The sequence below is a fragment of the Pelodiscus sinensis genome, chromosome 6, assembly GCF_049634645.1.
Source record: "Pelodiscus sinensis isolate JC-2024 chromosome 6, ASM4963464v1, whole genome shotgun sequence".
NCBI classification, from domain to species: Eukaryota; Metazoa; Chordata; order Testudines; family Trionychidae; genus Pelodiscus; species Pelodiscus sinensis.
Window position 1 is genome coordinate 110500734 of NC_134716.1, and position 16998 is coordinate 110517731.

Here is a 16998-nt window from a genome sequence, read left to right on the forward strand (position 1 = left end):
GCTATGGAAGATGTTGTTTACTTCAAAATGATATATAGCTTATGTCTATCCTAAATTAATACTAATTTTTAAAAATATTTTATACTTAGGTTCAAAACTGCAAAATGGAAAGATATTCAAGTTGGAGATGTAATTCGTCTGAAGAAAAATGCCTTTGTTCCTGTAAGCAAACAGCCTTATTTAAAAAAATAAATTCCTTGTTTGTATGGAGTTTGTCTCTGGAACAATATTGTTTGGCTCTCATTTATTCAGTGTATTGTTTTGATTAGGCTGATATTCTGCTGCTGTCCAGCTCGGAACCAAACAGCCTTTGTTATGTAGAGACAGCTGAACTAGATGGGTAAGGCTCTTTTTATGGGATTTCTTACATGTCATTTTTGGTGTTTATGATGAAAGGTCAGAAATGTGCGTTGCAGAAATATTATTCCAAAGTAATGAAATTCTTTATATGCCCTGGTTATTAGATCAGGCAAATTTAGAGTAATTCATTTGTAGGAATTTTGTCATTACTGTTTCATAAATACCTTAATTTGTACTCTTTCTAATATAAATGACTTTATGAAGTCCAAGTAACCCGGACTCGGCCTAATATGGCTCTCTAGTGACATATCACAGAGTAAAGTTTTGTCTAGTAATTGACTTAACCATACAGCTGCTGTTGATCTTGAGGGCCACATGTTTATTCCCTGCATTAAAACTATAAAATCATATATAGAGTCCATTTGGTTTACAAGACATTGCAGTCAGAGTGTGTGTTTCTCGTCTTCATTAGAGCTCATAATTTTGTCAGTTGTTGTTTAACTTTAGGTTTTACTTCATTTACAACAGCTTTCTCTAGCCTGACTACTGCATCAGGAAAGCATTGGCTTTGAGCAGTTATGTCCACACCGCTATCTTTATTGTTTGGCAGAATATTCTGTTCTCCATCCCCCCTTTCCCTCAATCAAAACAGTTAAGAGCTGAGCAGCCATAGGCAAAATACTGTGGAAAGTTACATCTGCACTGACTTTGTTAAATGTAATGGAAAAAGAAACACACAGGGAACGTCTAAAAATGGAAATGTACAAATTACAATTACTACTTGCTGCACTTTGTTCTCACTCCCAGAGAGTGACAGGAAGGGCAAGAAAAGCAAGTAGCATCCTGGCAGCAATCTTAAGGGTGGGGTGGAGGGAGGCTTCAGCCTTCCCCTTCCCCCAATCTCACACCCTCCTCCCGCTCTGAATGGTGCCCTTGCCCCCTGAGATCCTTCTTCCACATACACTCCAACCCCCTGCCCTGATTTCCCCCTCCCCAACCCCTTTCCCTGCACCCCTCCACACACATCCCAACACCCTGCCCTGAGCCCCTCCTTACTCTCCCAATCCTGACTCCTTCCATTCCCTCTCCCTGCTCTGAGCCCCAACACGCACACACCCAATCCCCTGCCCGGTGTTACCAGATTTGCCCAATACTCTGGGGTATACTCATTTATCAGGGTTACCCTTATGGGACTGGGGGAAGGTTAACAACTCTATCAGTGTGCGGTTGGTGCTTACTTGTGCTCTCATATGGAGCTGAATTCTCCCTGCTGCCAATTCCCCCTCCCACTGGAGCTCTCCTGCAGGAACTAGGTTCCTCAGGATAGGGTTCTTACCACCTTGGCAACACATACAGACACTCACTCCCACTAATCAGAGCACGTCTGAGAGGAATGGGTACTCAGCACTCACAAGCTGACCCCCTCATATGTCACTGGACTCAGCTGGCTGGGTTTCACAGCAATGCCACACTGCACCCTCATGTGCCTTTGGACTCTGTGGGCTGGATTAAACAGCACTTTAAGCTGCCATCCTCATAAGCCCCCAGGTTCAGCACCCCCTATCCCCACTTTCACACCACAGTCATTCACTGGTAAACCACATGATGAGCAAACCCCACAGGATTTTGGGCACTACATGGATCTTTTGCTTGGGTACAAGAAGCGCTGTTGCAGAGCGAATGGGGAAGCCAAAACAACACCCCTTAAGGAAGAGTGAGCAAAAGAGAAGGAAAGAGAGAGAAGCAACCATCTTAACAATGAAAGTGATTTATTTCTGAGTAGTGAATAGATATCAAAAAGTTACAATATTAAATCTAACAATTACAATATTAAATCTAAATTGAAACTGATTACAAACATTAGGTAACCATATAACAGTTTACACTGGGCAGGGTCAGGAGGCTATGCTTAGAGAGATAGTTGATGAGAGAGAGAAAGAGAGAGAGAGACACCTCACCACTCCACGGAGCTTGCACTGATCGGGGTTCCCAGATGATGATGGTAGCCGGGGGGCCAGAGGGCAGGAGACAAGCAGGACAGAGCCCCCAGCACGATCAGACAGGAGATGAAGAAGTCTCGATGGAACTGATGCAGTTTAAGTCCAGGTATCAGAACAGTTTTTCTTGGGGCAAAGATAGACTTTTTATAGGGATAGTTCAAAGAGAAAGAGGAGAGACAGTAGAGACTGATCACCCCTGGTTATGGGTGATGTTCCTTGAACACAATGCAACTAGGCAGTTTCAGTATTTTCGATGTCAATAGGATCGTTACTAGAATTGGTCTGATAATGACTAATTTGGGTGTGAGCAGGCCTAGGTTCATTAGCATCTGGAGCAGGGATTTCCCATCAGGCAGTGCTTCTCTGCTTTTGGTATCCCATAGTTCACTGCAGTTCTTGCCTTGGAAGAGCTGCTCTCCATTCTGTATGCTAATGAGATGTCCCTCTGTTCCATCTTTAATGCAAATGAGGCTGGGGTGTTTCCTTAATTGTATCACGCTTGTCTGAAGCAGTTTAGGTGTGTCTTCCCCGGCCTTTTCATTGCTTTGTCTTTTTGATTCTAGCAGAGGCCTAAGGGGAAGGGGGGGTGATGGTTTTCCATGAATGTCACTCCCTGGCTCCCAAAAGCACAGGGCTGGTAGGTAACACTGGAGCCCCCTCCACTCCACTCCACTCCACTCCACTCCACACTTACATTGTTTTACAGGTACTGGTATATTGCAAACAACCCGCCCGCCCCCCCCCAACTCTTTGCCCTGAGCGCCCCCCGTTGTGGGATGCGATATGATAGTACCTTTGAAAAATTTAAGTTACATTCACCCCTGAATGATAGTTAATAAGAATACTGGAAACATATGGGGACCTATAAAGCAATCTTAATGTGCTTTCTAGAAACTCAGATTAGCAGTAATTTACTCTCTCTTGCCCAAAGAAGTTTATCTCACCCAAAGTTCTCAGCTAAATGTTTTTGGCTCAGCGTGGTTGAGACTCCTTTTTCATGAAGTAAAAGGATAGTGATTTTGCTTCCTCAGTGAAGGGTACCTAGGCAACTCCCCTGAATACACTCAGGCAAGCCTTTGTTATAAACTTCCAGGTAGGTTTCCTCCCATCAGCTGCTTTTCTCTTCCTGTTAGTTTCTCTCTGAAGTCCTCACAATCCTTTTTTTTTTTTTTTTTTTTTTTTTCATTCCATTCCATTCAGAGTGATCATGGAGAGCCTTCATGAACCAGACAGTTCTCAATCTATCTGTAAAAATACAGATAAACATCTCCTGACTGATAGAAAACCTATTTTTCACCTTTGCTGGTGATCAGAACCTTCATATAGAGGTTGGGGATATATTCTAATTATATGTACAGGTTGCATCTCTAAAATCCGGGATTCTCTGGTCCAGCAACATCCGTGGTCAGGCGTGACCTCAGATGTTCCAGGATCAGTGTCCCAGCATGCTGCAGGGAGGTCAGGGCCTGGGAGCCAGCCTTTGGCTCAGTTGGGCTTTGGGGTGAGGGGTGGGGGAGCCAGCGCATGGCTCAGCTGGGCTGCAGTGGGAGCTAGGAAGCCTGTAGGGGGAAGGCAGGCAGCAGGGGGCCTGAAATGACCTCCCCTGGTCTGGAAAAATCCCTCATCTGGGACCAATCCGGTCCTGAGAGTGCCGGACCAGGGAGGTCCAACCTGTACTGACTCCTTATACAGTGCTTGTACATAGATTTCACAGTGCTATTAGAGCAACACTGGCTTTCCTTTGAGACCCTGAGTGACATTCTTTGAATTAGAAAGTACATATCAGATTCAGAAGAGTACTGTAGTCACACTGCACCCCCTTACCAGTTGGCATTGAGAGATTCTTGGCTCACATTTCCTTATTTACAGTGAACAGGAGTCAATCCATATATACATTACGGAGAAAAATGAGCAAGATTTCTTGTTAGAATTGGGAATTTCAAATGCATTTTTGTAATGTTTGCAAACGTGCTATTTTACCATTTTCTCAAAGTGGGTATGCAGATAATAGCTGTGTGTGTAGGGGTGGCATAGCTGCAGAAATTTTTGTGGTGCTCAGAATGCCCAGAGCCTGCACCCCTTTCCTATTCAAACTCATTCCCCCTTCCCATGTGGCTAAGACTCTGTGGGGGGAGGGTGTTTAGTTGCCTGGGCTGGGACAGAGGAATGGGGTGTGGGGATTGTGTGCAGGGTGCAGTCTCTACTCCCCACCTACTGCTCCCGCATGCTCCCCATTGCATTCCCCAGCCCTGCCTGCCGGTCTCCTGCATCTCCCAACACCTGCTGCTTCCCTGGAGCAATTTACAAAGGCCTGAGGGGGAAGGAGGGTAACTGCCGCCACCACCACCAGCAGCAGCGCAACAGGGATAGAGTGACTTCCAGCTTCTCACTCTGTGTGGCAGCTGGCACTTAAGCCCCTGGGCAGAGTTGTGTGTGTCTCCATGTGCTGCTCTTGAGTCCTTGGAGCAGCTCACAGAAATGCCTCACCTCCAATCCAGGGGCCACAGGGACATGTTGGCAGCTGCTCTAGTTCTTCTGCACTGCCAGTGGTGGTAGCAGAGGCCCCCAGGCAGTTTTAAATCGCCCTGGAGCAGCATGCAGTGCTGGAGGATGCACTGCGGGGTGGGGAATGAACAGGGACGACAGGTGGGATCAGGGGAGAGATCTGGCCCTGAACTTGGGTGGAGCGGGGCCTCCAGACCAGGAATTCCTGGTACCTGGGCATCACTGGTCGATACAACTGGCTAGGTGTGTGTGTGCATGTGTTCGTGTTGCTTTAAATTTTCCTCCTTTTTTTTCAGGTTTTGGTAACATGCTTTTTTTTTTTCTTCTAGTGAAACTAACTTGAAGTTCAAAATGTCACCTGAGATAACAGATAGATATCTCCAAGAAGAAAGTGCAATGGCAGAATTTGATGGTTTGTGCAAACACTTTATTTTCATTATAGTTGTTCAAATGTTGCCTGAATAACTTACAACAACCAGACTGAGCTTTAGTTTTGTGTATGTCAGTGTATGTCCAGGGTAGAATTGCCAGGTGTCCGGTATTTGCACTCTCTGTCCGGTAAAAAAAAATAATCAGAAAATACTGGACACATGCAATGTCCGGTATTCTCTGATTTTTCCGGCTGCGCACTGGACGGAAGCCTGGCGTGGGTGGGGGGAGTGGCTGAAAGGCGGGGCCACGATCAGCGCTAGAAGCCTATTATTGCACAGTAGCCTGGCGGGTGCAGGGAGAGTGGCTGGGAGTCCCAACCACTCCCCCTACCCCCGCCAGGCTTCTGCGCAATCACAGTCTCCCAGCCTGGGAGTCCCAGCTGGGAGGCGGGACTGCGATCGCAGCTCTGGGTGCTTCAGAAGCCTAGCCGGGGTGGGGGAAGTGGCTGGGAGTGAGCGATCGCTGCTCTGGACGCGTCAGGGCGGGGGCGGGAGGGAGTAGCTGCGGGGGGGGGGGGGGGAGGAGTATCCGTACTTATTATCCTGTGTTCCTTTTTTCTTTTTTTTCTTTGCTCGAAAAATCATTGCAGGGGGAGGGAGGCCGGCTACACGCAATGAGAAATGGGGTGAAAAAAATCAGAACCAAGAAACCAAACCCTCACTGTTGTGGCCCGACTGAGAAGGAGAAATACACTCCTCACATTCTCCTCACACACCAGAGCCTAGGGGGGGCCAGCCTGGTAGATTCTGTGTGCTCCAGCCCCGCAGGGATGTAGTCAAGCAGGGTGCTGCATGCAGCCCCCAGCTTTTAGGTTCCCTACCACTGGCATATATAGTTCTGTACGCAGTACAAGTAACTGGATTGACTGGAAATAGTGTTTTGCTCAGCAGTACAACCTGAAAGACGCGATTTTGTATCATGGACATTCTGTGACGTTGATAACTGGAGAGGAAGAAAATCCTAAACTAACATTTCCTGTTTGTTTGTTTGTTTGTTTGTTTTTGTTTTTTGGTGGGGTTTTTTGTGAAAAAGAAAATGTTTCATATTGGGATCCTGTAGAGTAGAGTCTATTCCTCTTAAAATTAAACATAATTTTAACGTGCAAACACAAAACGCTATATTATTTTTCAAATTTCACATTCTCTTTTGATGGGGACCTGAGAAAGACCTGTATTTCTTTTAGTAAGATTCTCTAGCAATCTTGTGCTTTACAATGCCACAAAGAAAAAAGTTTCAAATACAGGCAGTCCCCGGGTTACGTACAAGATAGGGACTATAGGTGTGTTCTTAGGTTGAATTTGTATGTAAGTCGGAACTGGCTCCAGATTCAGCTGCTGCCACTGAAACTGACCAGGGGCTGACTACAGGAAGCCGGAGGCAGAGTTGCTCTGCCCCCAGCTTCCTGGAAACAGCCTGATCAGTTTCAACAGCTGCTGAATCTGGAGCCTGGGACAGAACAGCTGGGGCGCTGCCTGGTAGGTTCCCACAGGACCAACCCGGCAGCACCCCAGCTGCTCTACCCGAGGCGTCCCGCAACAAAAGCCTGGTCTGCTGGGGGGGAGGGGGCGTTGGACTCCCCCCAGCAGACCAGGGGGACAGGAGCAAAGCCGCCCAGGCGGCGGCTTTGCTCGGGTGTCCCTGGTCTGCTGGGGGGGTCCAGCGGCTTTGCTGGACCCCCCCCCCCAGCAGACCAGGGAGACCGGGAGAAGCTATTCTCGCCCCGGAGGACACGGGTGGCGACCCGCCGCCCATGAGCTCCGGGGCGAGAAAAGCCCCGTTCGTAAGTGCGGATCCGACATAAGTCGGATCCGCGTAAGTCGGGGACTGCCTGTAGATTTTACAGTAAATAGGGGGTAAAAAGTAGTAAAAATTCTCACCATCTGACTAAAGTTCAGATTCAATCACTAATATTTTTTGTTCACTTACTTTTCGAGAGACAAATTTTTATGTGTTCATAAACATATTGGAATCCAAACTTTCAAGATTATTTGAATTTCCTTTTCAGACAGAAGCAGAAATACTATATGAATACCAAGTGACTAAATGTAACTTACTCAGTAGCAGTAAAAATAACAAAGTTCAAAAAACAGACAAGCTAAAATACATTCATTGTAATTGTAGTCATGTGAGTCCCAAGATATTAGTGAGACAAGATGAGAGTGAGTTAATATAATCTTTAGGCCAACTTGTGTTGGACAGAGAGACAAGGTTACAAACCACATGAGCTCCTCTTCATGTCTGGAAAAGGTACTCCCAATTTCACCACAAAATGCAACGTGGAACAAGATTGTTTAGCATACGTAGTTAGCACGTAATGCATGGCACCAATCACAGTAGAGTTATTTATTAATGTCTCTGAAGACATGACAAAAAAATATCTACCCCAAACACATTGTCAAATCCTCCATTTCATCCTCACACATAACAATTTTACATTGACCAACAAACACTATGCCCCAATGATGGGAACAGCGATGGGTATCAGGATAGCTCTCCAATATGCCAACCTTTTCATGGGCCACCTTGTAATATATGCTAACTGTTTGTGCTAAACAGTCTGTTCTATGTTGCCTTTTGCTGCTGTACAAAAGCTTGGTCTGATTTACACAATCAGTATAACAACATTGCCCGGGTGTAAAAAAGAAATCTGCACTAAATCTGAGCAATATAGTTTTACCAACCTAGACTATGCTCTTCCTATTATCATAATTACAGTTCTTTCCTGTTGGCGTGGAGAATCTTCATTAAAGTGCTACAGTCAGGGGAGCTGACAGCTATGCCAGGTGCCTGGGGATGCGGGGGGAGCATCTTGGCACACCCGGGGGGGGGGGCTCAGTCTAGGGTTTAAGTGATCCAATATGAGAGAGACCTACCTTCCTCTTCCATGTTGGCCACTTTCATTCTTTGTAAGTAAGATATTGGCTGGAAGTTTGCTTAAGAGGGCCAAATATAATATACCAATGGTAGCATATAAAGAGTTCTGCAGCGTACTGTGTATTTGTAGTCTGCAGAGGAAATTAAAGCAAAATACCAACAGATTCCCCATATTCAACACTTTTAATAAAATAGTATAGAGTATCTGTGCACTAAGATTTTCAAACTAATATTTCATTAAGAACTTGTACTGTAATTTTTGTAGCAGAATCCAGTGCTGCTCCTGTAAAAGGATTAAAGTAAATTTCTGTATAATATTTTATAACATCTCAACTCTTATTAAACATTTACCTTTTTTAACTTTAATATTATTATTAGGTGTTGTTGAATGTGAAGAACCCAATAATCGACTAGATAAATTTACAGGAACATTATTCTGGAGAGGCATGAGTTATTCATTGGATGCTGATAAAATTTTGTTGCGTGGCTGTAAAACCAGGAATACTGACTTCTGCCATGGATTGGTCATATTTGCAGGTATTTATCTAAAAAACTAAAGTATTTGAATTAAGTATATCAAAGTCGCTCTGTGAAAGGTAAAAGCCACATCCCATAACTGTCCAGCATAGGAATTTATTATAACTTCAATTGAAGCTTTTGTGTGAACAATTGATTCCTGAAGACCTCAGGGTAATGGGTGCAGAATCTTCAGTTCCCATGGATTCCTTTTCAGAATCCTGACTTGACAGCTCTCTGCACAAGGCAGAATCAGACGCTTACAAGATCTAGTGGTTTTTTTAGAAAATGATATTCACACCTGATGTCTTTTCTGTTTTTTTTTTTAAAGGAGCAGACACAAAAATTATGAAAAACAGTGGAAAAACCAGATTTAAAAGGACTAAAATTGACTCTCTGATGAACTACATGGTTTACACGGTAACAGATTTGATTTTTATTTTTCTATTACATTTTTGGGGTTCCGATGGTATACTTGTGAATGTTGTCCTGATGCGCCTAGCTTTAATAATCATTATGCATAGAGAAACATGAAATTAGTTTAACTTCTGTGCCAGGAAAGATAATGGAGCAAGTAATTAAGGAAATCATCTGCAAATACTTGGAAGATAATAAGGTGATAGGGAACAGCCAGCATGGATTTGTAAAGAATAAATCCTGTCAAACCAATCTGATAGCTTTCTTTAATAGGATAACGAGTCTTGCTTAGGATGTAGTATACCTAGACTTTAGTAAGGCATTTGATACGGATTTGCATGATATTCTTATAAATAAACTAGGAAAATACAATTTAGATGGGGCTACTATAGGGTGGGTGCATAACTGGCTAGATAACCATTCTCAGAGAGTAGCTATTAACGATTCAGAATCCTGCTGGAAAGGGATAACAAGTGGGGTTCCGCAGGGGTCTGTTTAGGGACTGGTTCTGTTCAATATCTTCATCAACTATTTAGATATTGGCATAGAGGGTATGTTTATTAAGTTTGCAGATGATATCAAGACTGGGAGGAGTTGCAACTGCCTTGGAGGATAGGGTCATAATTCAAAATGATTTGGACAAATTGGAGAAATGGTCTGAGGTAAACAGGATGAAGTTTAAAAAAAAGAAATGCAAAGTGCTCCACTTAGGAAGGAACAATCAATTTCATACATACAGAATGGGAAGCGACTGTCTAGGAAAGAGTACAGCAGAAAGGTATTTAGGGGTTATAGTGGACCACAAGCTAAATGAGTCAACAGTGTGACGCTGTTGCAAAAAAAGCAAACATGATTCTAGGATGCATTAACAGTGTGTTGTGAGCAAGACACGAGAAGTCATTCTTCCGCTCTACTCTGCACTGATTAGGCCTCATTTGGAGTATTGTGTCCGGTTCTGGGTGCCACATTTCAAGAAAGATGTGGAGAAATTGGAGAAGGTCCAGAGAAGAGCAACAAGAATGATTAAAGGTCTAGAGAACATGACCCATGAAGGAAGACTGAAAGTATTGGGCTTGTTTAGTTTGGAAAAGAGAAGATTGAGAGGGGACATGATAGCGGTTTTAAGGTATCTAAAAGGGTGTCACAAGGAGGAGGGAGAAAAATTGTTCTTCCTGGCCTCTGAGGATAGAACAAGAAGCAAAGGGCTCAAACTGCAGCAACGGAGGTTTAGGTTGGACATTAGGAAAAAGTTCCTAACTGTCGGGGTGGTTAAACACGAATAAATTGCCTAGGGAGGTTGTGGAATCTCGATTTCTGGAGATATTTAAGGATAGGTTAGATAAATATCTATCAGAGATGGTCTAGACAGTACTGGATCCTGCCATGAGGGCAGGGGACTGGACTCGATGACCTCTCGAGGTCCCTTCCAGTCCTAGTATTCTATGAAGTCTATTTAGACCCAAATTTAGTCACTAACCCTGCACGTTCACATCATAGATGGATCGTGTTTGGGGGTTAGACACTCAATGAAGTTAGTGGGCTTCCTGTGATTGATGGGTTCTGTCTGTCAGAACAGTATATTATAAAAGAAAACAATTATAAAGTGAATACACAAACTTTCATTGAATATTTTAAACAAATGTTGATTTTTTTATTTTAAAAATAAACGTTCACCTGCATTGTTAATGGGCTAAATTAGGCTTTAACTAAAACAAACTAGGCTCTGAGCACTTCAATGTTGCATGCCTCATTTCCAAATAGAATTAAAATGCATCAATTAAGCTATTTACATATAGTAAAATGTGAAAATTAGACTTTAAAAACTTATTTCAGTTCAAATGCAGGTCTGTTTGAGGCAAATCTTTTATATGTTATAACACAGGTAAGATGCGATGTCTTTGTAAAAATTAACATGTTGGCCAATGTCCTTTTTTAAAAAACAGAACTTTCAAGGGAAGGGTTGGTTACCCTAGTTGATGAGGTTTTTTTCTCTTAACTACTAAGAACAGTGCTGGATTTATGCACAAGCTAAGTAAGCTACAGTTTAGGGCCTCAAATTTTGAAGGGCCTCTAAATACAAAAAAATTACAAGTTTGTAGTTGCATCCTCGCCTATGTACCAGTACTTATGCAAATATAAAACATTTATTATTTCTATTTTCATTGTCCTTTCTGTTAGAGTAATACTCCTTTTTAAAATAATACTTTGGGACCTCTTACACTTCTCATAGCTTAGGGCCTCAGCATGTCTTAATCTGGACCTATCTAAGAATGTTTAATGTGATTCTTCATAGAGGTCAATGTTAGGAATCCAGCCTATCAAATGAGGCCGTTGACTTAGAAAGAAAGATCTTGAAAACTTTTTTATGTTCTAGATCTTTATTCTACTGATCCTCCTGTCAGCTGGCCTTGCTATTGGACACACTTATTGGGAGCAGCAAATTGGCAATACATCTTGGTATCTCTATGATGGTAAAGACTACAGCCCTCCATACCGTGGCTTCCTTAATTTTTGGGGCTATATCATTGTTCTTAACACCATGGTTCCCATTTCTCTCTATGTGAGGTAACTGAATCTCTTTGTTTTTTAAAGTTGAACATGTGGTGGATATGGAGTAAATTAACTGTATTGCCATTTGATGAGGCTTCCTCCAATCCCCCTCTTCCTGAAAGGAAAATGTGTTTTGTTATTTCCTCTTATTGGTATTTGCAAAGAAAGGTGAGCTTTACTGTGTGTAACTACAGTGTAAAATTCTTGAATAGAAATTGCAGAACTAATGCTAAAAACACTTGGCCTCTAGTAAATTAAAATACTGTATGGTTGTAAATTTGCAACATGAAAAATCTTTACTCCAATATTCAAAGACTGTTGAGCAATAGGCCAGATCCTGAAGGTATTCACTTCTGTGTGTAGCTGTTTCTGTGTGAAACTGTATAGAAGAAGCTGCTTACAGGATTAGGAGTGGTGTTGAAATTTTTCATATATTTTAAGTTCAGCCTTTTTGAGAGAGAGAACTGGCTCACATCTCATGTTTTAGACAGGAGAACATTGAGTTTTGACTCTCCAAATGTTTTCTACTTCATATTTAAATCTCACTTCTGAATATAGCTTTTCCTCCAGTTATGGTAATATGGAGTCACCTTTCACATGCACAATTTGGGGTCTCTTATCTTACTTGTCCTGTGTTGTTAAACTGAGCTGTCCACGGTCATTGATTGTTTTAAGTAGCCTGTGCATTGATTGAGTGAAAATAAATGAGCTTCTCTAATTTCTAAACATTTAACACCTCAGCTAATATGGGTTACTTGATTTACTGGTGTCCTTGAAAACTGCTTCAGAACTCAATAGACCTATATAATGTCTTTGCACTTTAATGAATAGCAACCTGCTAACAGTAAGATCTTGTTGTGTCTTACTCAATTAGTGTTGAAGTGATTCGTTTGGGCCAAAGTTATTTTATAAACTGGGATCTGCAAATGTATTACCCTGAGAAGGATATAGCTGCTAAAGCCCGAACTACCACTTTGAATGAACAGCTTGGACAAATCCACTACATCTTTTCAGATAAGACGGGAACACTTACACAGAACATCATGACATTCAAAAAATGCTGCATAAATGGACAAACATATGGTAAGTTTGGGTCATTATGGCTAACTCTTATGCCTCTACTGGAAACTGTTTTTCAATCTTAACTGCAGTGAACACTATTGAGTTTCCACTCTAATAAGTACCTTTTGTGAATGCATTTTAATGACACAAGTATACCCGCTATGGGGATTCTGACATTCTCAACCCCCAAAATATAACTGGTATGGTATCTTTTGCTTCTACAAGAACAGAGATCCAGCTTTGAGAGAGAAACATGAGATTGACTCTTTTAAAACATTTTCTCCTCTGTCCTATGCTCCCAGCTTGTATATAATAGAAAGAAGGGCAAGACCAGGGGAAAATGGCTATGGAAATTGGGCACTTTGCACACTAACCCAAGAGAACACTTTGTGGCTATGACTATGATGATCCAATCAGCATTAACTCACCCATGATGCACTCTAGAAATTCCCCTTTCATGGGAACTAATTGGTGTGCAGTGGGATGAGCAGAACAATTTCTGAAGGAGTTTTATTGAGGTAGCCGAAAAAAGGTACCAGACTCTTTGAGCATGATCTGTGACTCTCTAGTTAAGCTATCTATCGATCTATTAGTTTTGTCAAAGCTGAAACATTTCATGGAGATGTAGCTGTTTGGGTTTAAATATTTTGTCAAGGGAGAAGTGAGGAGAGAGTCTATTTGATTTGATTGCTATAACTGTGGCCTGGGAAGTGGGAGACGTAGGTTCTAGACCCTACTCTGCCTTGTTCAGAGTGATCTGGGATAAAAATTTTGCATAATTTGGTTCCTGTAAGGAACATATTTGAAATTTCAAAAATTGTCTCGGCGGTCCCACCGCCCGCGTCCTCCGTGGCGAGAAAAGCCTGGTCTGCTGGGGGGGGGGGTGCTCTAGCTGCGCGCCCTTCCCCCCCAGCAGACCAGGGAGACGCGGGCGGTGGGACCACTGCGGTGCGTCTCAGCGGTCTACTGGGGGGGCCACAGCTAGTTCGGGGTTCCCTCACCCCGTTCGTAAGTAGGGATCCGATGTAAGTCGGATCCACGTAACCCGGGGACTGCCTGTAATGACAAAAATATATTGCCTCTATGGTACTCCCACATCTTGAATACTGCATACTGATGTGGTTGCCCGGCTCCAAAAAGATATTTAGGAATAGTTAAGAAAAGGGCCATAAAAATTATAAGAGGTATAGGATTCTGTCTGAGGAGAGATTTATAAGACTGGGACATTTCAGCATGGAAAAGAAACAAATAATGGGAAGATATGATAGACGTCTATAAAATGACTGGTGTGGAAAAAGTAAATAAGGGAATGTTGTTATTTACTCCTCCTCATAACGCAAGGTCTAGGATCACCAAATTAAATTCATAGGCAGCAGATTTAAAACAAACAAAAATGGAACTTCTTGCCATAGGATGTTGTGAAGGTCAGGACCGCAATGGGGTTTTAAAAAACAACTCGATAAATTCACAGAGAATGGCTTCCCTGGCCTGTTTTCCAGAATATGTGAATTGTCAACAAGGGATGGATTATCTGTTTTGTTCATTCCCACTGGCGCACCTGGCATTGGCCACTGTCAAAAGACAAGATATTGTGCTAGATGGATGACTGGTCTGGATTCACTATGGCCATTCTTACATTTTTATTGTTTCTGTTACAGGCGAATCTAGGGATGAGTTTGGACAACCTCAAAATCATGAAGAAGTAAGTCAGCTGACTTGTTTCTCTACAGGTTGGACCTCTCTTGACTGGCACCCTTGAGACCTGACCGGTCGCAGAAAAGGGAATTTGCTGGACAAGGGGAGATCCCTTGATGCCAGCACCTGAGCCCGCTGCCCCTCCTCGCTGCCGGTTCTTCAGTACAGCTGGGCTGTCTGCAGGTCAGCCCAAGCCCTGGCTCTGCTGCCAGGTGACTAGACAGCTCCAGCCCCACTGCTGAACAGCAGGTTGTCCAATCAGGCTGCTGCAGCCTTAGCCCCACTACCACACAGCACATGTGGCCCCAGCTGTGCTGATTCTGCCAGGCTGTCGTGGCTGCAGTCTTGACCCTGATTCCAGGTGGCAGGCAGTCTCAACCACTGCTGCTATCCGGGTTACTGCTGCCCCACCACCTCCCAGCCTGACATGGCCCAGCCAGACTTCCCCTCTTGGGCTGCCGTGGTCCAGGCTGTACTGCAGGGCAGCAAACAGCCCCGATTGCTCTCCTCCCAGACTGCTGAAGCTCTGCTGCTAGTAGACTGGCAGGGTTGCACTGGGCTCCAAGCTGCTGCGCCATCTGCCCCGGGGCTCTCACATCCAGGAACATCCATGGTCATGCCAGACCACAGATGTTGCTGGATGAGAAAATCCCAGATTGGGAGGTACAACTTGTAGCAATATATTGAAGACACTGAGGTGTGAGAGAGGAGTGTTGAGGTTTAGGATTTTATTTATCTTCTGATTTAGTGGATTTCTCTCTTTCACAAAATAAAAGAGAGACTTTTTTATCTAGGCATGAAATAGTTGCATTCACCTCAAATTCTGTTCATTTTTTCCTAATTCAGCAAGTTGATTTTAGCTGGAATATGTACGCAGATGGGAAACTTGCATTTTGTGATCATTATCTGATAGAACAAATCAGATGTGGAAAGGAGCCTGAAGTTCGACAATTATTTTTTCTGCTGGCAATTTGCCACACAGTCATGGTGGATGTTTCGGATGGTGAGTATTTTGCTTTTGTAAAGGAAACAATGACTAGCACTAATCTAATGTGCACCAGAGAGCTTCAACTTCAACATAATTCACACAAGTGAGATGGAACCCCAGGCTATTGTATAAATTCTGGACTAGTTCTTGCCAAACATCTCAGATTGGACTTTCAGTTGTCACAATTTTTGCATAAATGTATATTCAATACTTGCTTCAATAAATATTTTCTGAATCTAAGTTTTACAAATACATAGTGTTTTCCCAGTATTACACTTCATCTATGACAATCTATATTTGATATACAGTTTCAAAAGTGCTAATGCAAAATAAAGGGTAAAATAAACACATGGGCATAAGCACAGATTTTACACACACTTGGGCTGTGTGTACATTGGCAAGATTTTTCGCAAAAGCAGCCACTATTACACAAAACCTTGCTGCCCATCTACACTGGCCGCGAGTTCTTGTGCAAGAACACTGACGTTCTAATGTAAGAAATTAGTGCTTCTTGCTCAAGAACTATGATGCTCTCACTCAGGAATAAGCCCTCTTGAACAAGAGGCCAGTGTAGACCGGCAACATGAATTTCTTGCGTAAGAAAGCGCAATGGTTAAAATGGCTATCGGAGCTTTCTTGCTCAAGAGAGCGTCTACACTGGCATGGATGCTTTTGCACAAAAGCACATCTCTTGTGCAAAAGCACATGCCAGTGTAGATGCTCTCTTGTGTAAATACTCTAATGCAAAAACTCTTGCGTTAAAGTGTATGTGCACAAAATCTTGACAATGTAGATGTAGCCTTGAAGTTAGTCTTCAGTGGGACAAATCCTGTATAAACAGTTAAGTATTTGCTTTTGGTATGCTTTTCCCATCATAATAATAATATATGGAGATATAGCTATCTCATAGAACCTGAAAGGACCTTGCGGGGTCATTGAGTCCAGTCTCCTGCCTTCATGGCAGGATCAAGTACCATCCCTGACAGATTTTGTCCCAGATCCCTAAATGGCCCCCTCAAGGATTCAGCTCACAACCCTGGGTTTAGTAGACCAATGCTTAAACCACTGAGCTATCCCTCCCATTAACTATATATTAATGGTTCTAATATATGCAGTACAGTAGAGTACCAAGCTAAATAATGAAGAATGTTGAACTTTGAAGTCTGAAGAATGAACAAAGGTTAAAGGTACAGATGGCAGGCTGTGGGGAAGAAGTGGTGAACTGTGGAAGCGTGGATAGAAGTCTTTAGATCCAAATACAAGAGAAGGGGACAAAGTGCTGAATTTTCCAGCCACTTTTTGTCATAGTTTTATGTGTATTCATAACTAAATAAAGATCAATAAAGTCTTTATGAATATAGATACATTGGAGAGGGTTTAGGAGAAAAGCCAGGAGAATGGTTAAAAGGTAGGCATTATAGGGAGCTTGAAGCAGGTCTATCTATTTAGCATAACAAAGACGATTAAAGGGTGGCTTTATTACAGTCTATAATTACTTGTGTGGGGACATGAAGAGCCAATATTTGTTGATGGATTTTTTTCTATCTAGCAAAGAAAAGTTTTTAACGTGATCCAATGACTGCAAGCTGTAGCTATACAAATTTAGACTGTTTATAGGGCAACAATTTTTTTAAATGAATGTAATTAACTATAGGAGCA

The 16998-nt window shown here is 42.8% G+C and overlaps 1 protein-coding gene across 1 annotated transcript in view; it reads left to right on the plus strand.

The window, feature by feature from the left end:
• ATP8B1 (ATPase phospholipid transporting 8B1) overlaps positions 1-16998 on the plus strand; it is a 128138-nt gene that overhangs the window by 82748 nt on the left and 28392 nt on the right. The window contains exons 7-15 of the mRNA XM_006116564.4: positions 90-162; positions 270-340; positions 5135-5217; positions 8490-8648; positions 8959-9047; positions 11419-11609; positions 12469-12677; positions 14315-14358; positions 15198-15354. Of these exons, the coding sequence (XP_006116626.1) occupies positions 90-162; positions 270-340; positions 5135-5217; positions 8490-8648; positions 8959-9047; positions 11419-11609; positions 12469-12677; positions 14315-14358; positions 15198-15354 (1076 nt within the window). The remainder of the gene's footprint in view (positions 1-89; positions 163-269; positions 341-5134; positions 5218-8489; positions 8649-8958; positions 9048-11418; positions 11610-12468; positions 12678-14314; positions 14359-15197; positions 15355-16998) is intronic.